General features: G+C 44.6%; 1 protein-coding gene across 1 annotated transcript in view; it reads right to left on the reverse strand.

Moving 5' to 3' along the window:
* Nucleotides 1-7621, reverse strand: part of LOC121271826 (endothelin-converting enzyme 2-like) — a 138463-nt gene extending 130842 nt beyond the window's left edge. The window contains exon 1 of the mRNA XM_041178127.1: nt 7135-7621. Coding sequence (XP_041034061.1) covers nt 7135-7176 — 42 coding nt within the window. The 5' untranslated portion in view covers nt 7177-7621. The remainder of the gene's footprint in view (nt 1-7134) is intronic.
* Between the last annotated feature and the right edge of the window lie 1784 nt (nt 7622-9405).

Below are 9405 nucleotides of genomic sequence, written 5' to 3' on the forward strand. Positions count from 1 at the left end.
CCTGCCTCCTTCGGCTGCAGACACATATCTATGCGGTGACCACCAGATTGTGAACCCGAGCCTGCTCTAGATCTAGGTCCCACCATGGTGTGTGTCTCTGTGTTGGTGGAGGGTGTAGTTAAGCGCTGTGATGGGTATTCCAGGCTGCTTATTTCCATCTCTTTACTGGAGGAGCTGTCCTCTTGGCTACAGATGAGGATGTGGGTGAAGCTGAGGGACTGGCTGGCTGAGAGTGTTGGTCCATTGGCAGAGCTCCCTGTGAACCAATGTAGAGATCATTAGTGCATGACAGCAGAGTCAAAAGCAAGAGAAACAGCACTCACAGTTGCGTTGAGAGAGGGATGATGTGGTGCAGGATCCTCAAATGGGCGTTTGCCGCCAACTTCATCATCACCGCAGGCAGGGACCACATCCTCACCAGTCAGCATGACGTACGCTCTTCAAAGTGAGTGTGAGGCCTAATGTGGGAACTCCATCCCCCAGTCTGGGGCCTCTTCCCGCTGACATGAGCCAGCTTCTCCTGCATGGGGGCAGATGGAGGGAATGTGAGCAGGACACATGGCACTGCATGGAATGTTTGTGTGGTGTGCAGAGCCATGGACAGAATGAGCTCAAGAGGGTATGAGCCTGATGGAGATGTGAGGGTGTGTGTGAGGGTTAGTGGTGTTGTCCCTCAAGGTGTGAGATCCCTGTGGATGTGTGATGGGTTTGTGAGTGTGTGAGTTGAAAGTGATGAGAAGAGTGAGTTACTCTGGGGGAACAGATGAGACCATTCATCCCGTAGTGGCAAAGGTGGCTGTCCTCTTTTGCAGGGCATTGGTACTCACCATCGCTGCCACCACCTGACATGCTGGCTTGGTGATGCCGCTGCCTGTCCTGTGGCCAGAGGACATCACGGCAGGTGCCCAAATGGCATTCCGGTGATGCGTCATTAAATCTGGGGGCTGCAGTCTTTTTGTTTAATTATGAACATCTACCCTGCAGCAGTTGTGGGCTGGAAGCACTGAGATGTGGTGCGCGTGGCTGGACTTTAAATATGGTGCCAGGTGTGCTGAAGCAGCGAGGTGATGGCGTGGCAGGCAAATGAGAGCTCGCCCACCATGGAAATGGCATGTTTCCAAGGAATGCATAAATAATGTGGCGGGTTTGGGACGATACGGCATGAAAACCCACCATCGTGGCCAACGGGTAAAGCCACCTGCTACTGCAGAGTGCAAATCTGGCATGATTCAGCACAATGGGCTGAATTTTGTGCTGATCGGGCGGAAATCACACAAGATTACGTCAGACGAGCGTCCCGACATCATCCCGTGCTCGCGCAATATTTCAGTTGGCAGGCGCACGCAAAAGTTGGAAGCGCGCCTGCCCACAATTAAGAGGGCAATTAAGCCCATTAACGGCACAATTGTCTGTCATTTTACCTAGCCCCTCCAGCCTTACGGTTGTCAGGTGGGCAAATCGGCGAGAAGGCCTTTGCAATTTTCATCAAACCTCATCCCCGGTCAGGATGAGATTTCCATGATGAAATTAAATATACATAAATTTCTGTGGAAAACCATTTCAAAACATAAATTTTCAGGTTTCATTATGATGCATGGACATTTTTTTTCAGCTTTTGAAACCTTTGTTTTTACTGTTTCAGGTCTTCAGCTCCCTGAGGCAGCTCTTTGCCTTCAGGGAGCTCTCTGGCAGCACGGGCCTGCGCCCGCGTTGATGTCATCACCTAGATGTCATCACTCTTCCTGCCCCCACCACGGTAGTGCTGAGCTTTTCAGTGTGTGTTTCACGCCGGCTGACCGTTAATTGGTCAACCAGTGTGAAATTGCAGTCGGGGTGGTGGGGAGGGGATCACGGTCAGCAGTCCATTCCCCAGCCAATCTCTGGCCCACCAATCACACCTGCCCACCGAGCTGAAAATTCAGGCCATTGTTTCATAGCTGTAAAGCAGCTTCCATGTCACATCAGTGGAAATGTGTCACTCTGACTGCATTCTAGCACAGAGACATTGGGCTCAATTTTTCTGGCTGGGAGCTTGAAGAATACCTAAACTTTAGGTAGAACAGGCAAGAAAAAAAGCTTAGAGATTTGTAATGCAAGATCTCTTCCACCTGGAGTTCCTGGGCTTCATGAAAGATGCTGGCATGGCCCTCCAATAGATGGTCAAGTGTTCTGGTGGAAACAAGGTAGGAAAGGGCATTCGCAACTTACTTTCCTGTAGTTTCTCTTTTCATGAGCAGACAGAAGAAACAGCCTAAAGACCTTGCACCCAACACTTTCCAATCAGAGAATCCAGCAGAAACATGCAGTGGTGTGTAGACAAGTCCCTTTTATTTTTAGGGATGTCAGATTTGGAATGAGCTGGTTGTCTTCTACATTCTGTTCTTTTTACAGCATCCAGGAGATATTGACACTCGCAGCAGCCAATTTCCTTGTCCACTTCCTGGCATAAGGTCCTGTCAGTAGGATCATAATAACATAATCCACCAAATTCAAGGTTCCAAAGCCTCAAACAGGTGCAAGGCCACCATGAAAATTGAACTCTATAATTTACAGGAGTACACAGCCATTCTTCATTCCAACAATTTTGCAGCAATCTCTACCAAGTCCCTTGAACACAATGTACTGATTCAGCAACAGAAGTACATTTTTTGAAACAATTCACTGTTTGCAAGCGTCAACAAAACATGCAAGAAAATGGAAATCCAATGTATGAAAAGCTTATGGCAATAAAACCTACTGGAACACCGAAGGTCCAAGAAGCACTGACAATAGCATTGTGGCTTTATGCAGGTACTCACTGCAAACCTGTTGAAAATGACTTGCTTGTGGATTAAGCCAAAAACTAGCAAGAAAGAAAGTTAAGAGTCAATTCTGTCTGACTGCAACTCTCTTTGGTTTTGAATGCAGGATTGATAACAACTGGAATATCGGTTGTGCTGTCAAGCTTCTGATAACAAAACATAACTTAAGATGTAAAATATACAACTAAATGAAAGTGCAAGCTTTTTTATAAAAATATTTTAAATGTACTTGAGTATGAAAATTAAGAGTACGTTACTGTATTTCCTGTATCATTTTTCAGTAGACAGTATTCCTCCACTTTTTCCTTCTTTATAGGCTGTGTTTTTTTCTAATGTTTTAAAGTTAATATTTGTTTTAAAAGCAGAAAGTGATTGATTTTGTTTGGCCTAAAGATTGACTTCACAAGGCTTTCTAATGTAAATCATGAATCTTTTATGATGATAGGTTTCAACAAGTTTTTTTTCCACAAGAATTTGCTGGTAAGGATGTTCTGGAACATGTAAATCATAAATCTTAAATAATAGTAGGCTTCAGCAAGATAATTAAACTTGCATTCTCTTTTCAATTTTTTTATGGGAGGGGTCAAAGAGTATTTAATTTAGTTCCTCACTCCAAAGACATTTGTTCTCCTGCAGACTTCCATAACTTTGATCCAGCAAATTGCCAACATAGGCACAATCATTAATCGTCTTTTTCTGTGCTCTAATTTCACATGCTTAACTATCCTACTTTCCTCTAGCCATGAAACTAGAGTTTAGGTTACAGATTTCTCTACACAATGAAAACTTGCATTTATATAGTGCCTTTAATGTAAACAAAAAACCCAAGCCATGGCACCTCTGTGCAATCAGACAGAAATGGATGCCAGGTAGTGTCCTAGGCCCAACCACCTTCAGCTGCTTCATCAATGACCTTCCTTCCATCACAAGGTCAGAAGTGGAGATATTCACTGATGAGTGCATAAGTTCAGCACCATTCACAGCTCCTCAGAGAGGTGAAACAGTCCTTGTCCAAATGCAGCAAGACCTGGACAATATCCAGGCTTGGGCTGACAAGTGGCAAGTAGCATTTGCACTACACAAATGTCAGGCAATGACCATTTCCATCAAGAGAGAATCCAATCATCACCCCTCGATGTTCAATGGCATGACCATCGCTGAATCCCCCACTATCAACATCCTGGGGTTTACCATTGACCAGAAACTGAACTGGACTAGCCATATTAATTCTGTGGCTACAAGAGCAGGGAAGAGGCTAGGAATCCTGCGACGGGTAACTCACCTTCTGATTCCCTAAAGCCTGTCCACCATCTACAAGGCACAAGTCAGGAGTGTGATGGAATACTCCCCACTTGCCTGGATGAGTGCATCTCCCACAACACTCAAGAAGCTTGACACCGCCCAGGACAAAGCAGCCTGCTTAATTGGCACATCCACAAACATTCACTCCCTCCCCCACTGACGCACAGTAGCAGCAGTGTGTACCATCTACAAGGTGCACTGCAGGAATTCACCAAGGCTCCTTCAACAGCATCTTCCAAACCCATGACCATCTAGAAAGACAAGGGGAGCAGGTTCATGGGAACACCGCCACCTGGAATTCCCCTCCAAGCCACTCACCATCCTGACTTGGAAATATATCACCGTTCCTTCGCTGTCGCTGGGTCAAAATCCTGGAACTCCCTTCCTAACAGCACTGTAGGTGTACCTATGTCACATAGACTGCAGTGTTCAAGAAGGTAGCTCACTGCCAACTTTTCAAGGGCAACTGGGGATGAGCAATAAATATTGGCCCAGCCAGCGAAACCCACATCCCATGAATGAATTTAAAAAGTCAGAGGAGCAATTAAGAGGGAAGACTAAAAGCTTGGACAAACAGAAAGATTTTCAAGAGGAGTTAAAAAGAAATGGGAAGTCTAGAGGGTAGGAAAGGGGAAGCAGAGGAATTTCTGCATTTTGAGTCCAGGTAGCTAAAAGCATCACTGCCAATTGAAGGACACAGGGGAGGTTACACACAAGAGGCCAGCATCAGAGGAATGAAGAGTTTGGAGTTGGGAGAATTGTAGGGCTGGAGGAACTTGCAGGGATACAGAGGAACAAGGTCATAAAGGATGAGAATCTTAAGTTGAGATGTTAAGGGACTGAGATTTGGGGCAGGATTTTTCTGTTGGTGTGTGGGGGCAGGCCCGACACGCCGACGCGTAAAATAACGCGCGATGACATCGGGAATGCATCCCAACGTCATCATGTTGAGTAACAATGTTTCAGTCAGCGGACACGTGCCAGAGTCAGCTGCGTGACCACCAATATATAAACGGCCTATTAAGGCCATTAAGGATTTAATTAAGGTTATTATAAATGCTGCCCATCCAACCATAAGGTTGGCCGAGAAAAGGTCAAGCGGCCTTCGCATTTTTTAGAAAACCTCATCCACGAGTGAGATGAGGTTTCCTAAAGCTTTTATTAAATAAATTTTAAAAATTTCATTAAATATAAAAACATGTCCCAACTCATATGACACAGAAACATAAAGGGACATGTTTAAACCAATTTATAAACCTCTTATTTACTTTTTTTGTACCTCAATTCAATCTCCATGCCTCAGAAAGATTGAAGCGCTGTTTCGCACACGTGCGAAAGAACACTGGCCCCAACTCTCCCTCCTCCCCCCGCCTGAACAGGTAGTGCTATGCGCTACCAGCCACATATTACGCTGGGCAGGCCTTAATTGGCGTTGGTAAAATGGCGGCGCGGAGCCAATCAGGCAGCAATCGGCTCCATGCCCACCCCTGCCCATGATATGAAAAATCCTGCCCTTAATGTAAATCATAAAGGACCTTGCAAGTCTTCCTGGTAAGTACATTTCTGATCAAATAAATCTAGCAGTAAGCTACATTTATTTCACACGCATTCGCTGGTAAGATGTTGGGCGAGTAGAATTTAGTGTGGTATAGGATACAGTCAGCAAAATTTTGGATGAGCTGGAGTTTATCAATGTGGTTTTTCAGTGAGTAAATGTGCAGCTGAATTCAAATAGCATTAGCCATGGATTTGTCCCTTATTCAAAATATGATTGGATAACTTTGCTTTTATGTAGTGCCCCAACAAGTAAATTAGTTAAGCAAGTATTCTCAATTATTACCACCACCAAATAAGACTGTTTTATCATCCTTGTGTCAGCACAGTGAAACAATTTTTCAAAAAAATGAAATATACTTCTCAATATTATGATCCACAAAACAGGAGAGAATAATAAACGCCGTGCACACCACATTTCAACAAATTCCCAACAAAGATCACGTGGTCACAGACAAGGTAGAGTTTTTATTTTGCCAGAAGCATGAGCAAAGAAAAAACACGCACAATTGTCAAATAAATAAGTTGCCCACCACCTGCAACAAGAACAAATTGTGCTATTGTACAGGAAAGTGCTCAATGGCCACAGCTTCAGACCGGTGTACATATATTTGAGATCATCGCTAGTGGTCTGCTAATTTGAGTCCTTGGAGCTGAAAATGCCGTTCAGCTCATTAGTCTTCAATTTTGCAAGTCTGTAATTGCCTCCAGCCCTACAATCCTGAGATTGCTGCACTCCTCCAATTCTGACCTCTTCAGCATCCCCAATTTTAATTGTTCCACTATTGGCAATTGTGTCGTCAGCTGCCAAAACCCTAAACTCCTGAATTCCCTCCCTAAAATTTATCTCTCTGACCAAACTTTTGGTCATCCACATTAGTATCGCCTTATGTGGTTCAGTGTCAGTCTGTTGAATAATCCTCCTATGAAACGCCTTGGGATGTTTTAGGTGCTATATAAATGCAAACTGTAGCAGTTGTTATTGTTGGTGACATATTGACCAGACTATTCGAACTCCATTTTCCAGAATGCACATGTTACATGGCCAGGCAGAATGTTATCACGTCCATCACCGTTCTTGGAAATTAAATGTTGGAAAGCTGGACCAGGTGATTCATTGTGGGATTGATTCTTTAGCTAGCGTTTTACTTGAAGATCTAAAATAAAATTCTAAAGATTTGTATTCGCACTTTAGTAAGAAAACATTACGTATGCCCTTTGAGATTAAAATATCATCAACCCACGCGTGCTGTTAAATTATAAACAAAAGGCACCTCCCCAACAAAATTAGGAGCGCGATTATGTGGTATCTGACTGTTTCGCAAACAAAGCTGGTGCATTTTTAAAACTTTTAAATATCATCGCAACGTCGGCAGCAGAGATAAGAGACCAAATCTGATTGGAATTTCAGAGCATGGTATCTTTGCTCGAGATCGAAATACGAATGGGATAATCTAAACGATTAAAAGTTTATTACCATAAGCGGTGTCACAAAACTTTCCTCTGAAGACAGCTGCATCCGGAACACTAAAAGGCAAAGCGAGAAGCGATTGACACCGCACAGCTCCTAATTAGCCCTTTCCCGCCGTCTTCATTGCTGCCTGCCGGGCGGGTTCACAGAAAGCATTCTGTGAGGTGGCGGAGATTCCTGAACCGTCGAATTATCCTAAACTGCCTATCGCGACGAAGGCAAGTCCTTTCCCTCACCGCACCAGGTTTTCCGAAAAATGAAAGACAGCCCACCAGGCTTGTGTATGTGTGAGAGAGAGGACGGCCGATCATTCGCTGCTGCCAACAGCGGATCAGACACTAACTGCATTCCATAAACATCCTTCCTGTTACCGCATGTTTACACAGAGAGGAGAGCCGAGGGGAGGGGGTGGAATAACCTGTGCAATCATCGCCATCAAATGCATGAGGATGCATTCGCATGCGGCAGGCTGTCGTCCCCGTCCCCCCCCCCGATTGGGTGGGCGAGTGTACCGAAAACATGGCACTAGGAGACATTCGCAAACATAAATAAAGTCTTCAGCAACAGCAGCCGGCAGGGAAGACCCAGGCAACGCTACTGACACCGGGGGGCGGGGGGTGGTAGGTGGGTTCGGATTTGGCCGGGGGTGGGGGCTGCTTTTTTATTGTTTCCCTCTGGAACGAAGCACGCGGTTGATCCCCGGTGGGTGGGGTGGTGGAGAGAGAAGACCGATTCATGGGTTGTAAGGCATGACCCGCAACTGAGGATATAAACAGACGGGACAATAAGAACATGTTTAAAGTACAAGCAGTTGACGGCAGCAACTGACTGGAAATACGAGAACTGGTCCCGCTCTCCGGTTATCGCCGAGGGAGTCAGCCAGGGAAACCAGGACTGGGTGGGATTTCTTTACAATCCATCCTCTGCCTGATAAATTTTCAGTTCAGCCCAAAAGATTATGTCGACGAATGTTAAAATATCTTCCGAAAAACTATGCTCCCTTTGTAAAGAAATGTCCCCACAGTGTTTTATTTTAAAAACTTGCACAGATGGACAATTCTGCTGTTCATGTGAAAGCTCAACCCTCATTGCATTATAGTGCTTTATTATCTTATATAAAGATGGCAAGTTATCAGTTAATGTACAAGAGTGAATGGTCCCAGTGACAGATAGGAGATGATCGCTCCACTTAACATCTTGAAGTGTCAGAGGAACTCCGGGTGCAACAAATATTGTACTCCAGGTACCGACACGAGGGGAAAAAAATCAACAAATTCCTCGCACCCAGCTCTTATGTCGAAATAAGTCACACTGGTCCCAAAATATTGTGTGGGTTTGGTTTGGCCCAATGCCTTTCATTAACTTGAAGCAAACAACAGTAAGAGAGGAAACCCTTCCCTTTTCCCGGCTCCTCAGACTCATCCAATGGGCTGCAAAGCGGAGCACAGCACCCTGCAAATTATTTCTCCTCTTTAAGGGCGGATGCCCTCAGTAGAGGGAAGTACTAGACACGGTGAGTCCTTGTTCACTTGAACAATGGGTAATTCGACCACAAAATAAGTTAAAACTTCAAAACTCTAAGTAAAATTTTGGAGATTGTGCCCATTAAAATTGTCCAACCTGGGAGGTGAATTTAAATGTGAACATTTAACACTATTATTCCATTCTTCTGTGAACTTTATAATGGAAGTGTTTATTTTAAGTGGGTTAAAACTTCTGCAGACACCACAAAGAAATAACTTTCATGCCAGCATTGGTACATTAATACTACCACAGTCCTTTAGGAAAGGAAATCTGCTGCCCTTACCTGGTCTGGTCTGGCCTACATGTGACTCCAGACCCACAGCAATGTTGTTGGCTCTTAAATGCCCTCTGAACAAGGACAATTTGGGGTGGGCAATAAATGCTGGCCCATTCAGTGACACCCACATCCCATGAATGAATTTTTTAAAAGTTGATTCCGTAACCGTACCTTTTGTGAGCTTATGAAGGAGCAGATGAGCAGGAAACCCAGACCATTCGCGATACTAGGTTTATGGGCCTATAGGGCTTCCAACCTGGAGAGGGGGTGAGAAAAATACTGTAGAAGTCATAAGTGTGCTTAACACAGAGAATATACCATGAAGAATGATACAATACTCAATTCGGTCCATCCAAGGAAAGACAAACAGCCAACTAGAGAGGGAGCTCTTCCCTCCATCATGTACATTGATAATTATTTTTGAAAAGTGCTCTAACGGGAATCATGACAGTACAGGATTTCTCTCAAAGTTCACT

The sequence above is a fragment of the Carcharodon carcharias genome, chromosome 2, assembly GCF_017639515.1.
Source record: "Carcharodon carcharias isolate sCarCar2 chromosome 2, sCarCar2.pri, whole genome shotgun sequence".
Taxonomy (NCBI): Eukaryota; Metazoa; Chordata; class Chondrichthyes; order Lamniformes; family Lamnidae; genus Carcharodon; species Carcharodon carcharias.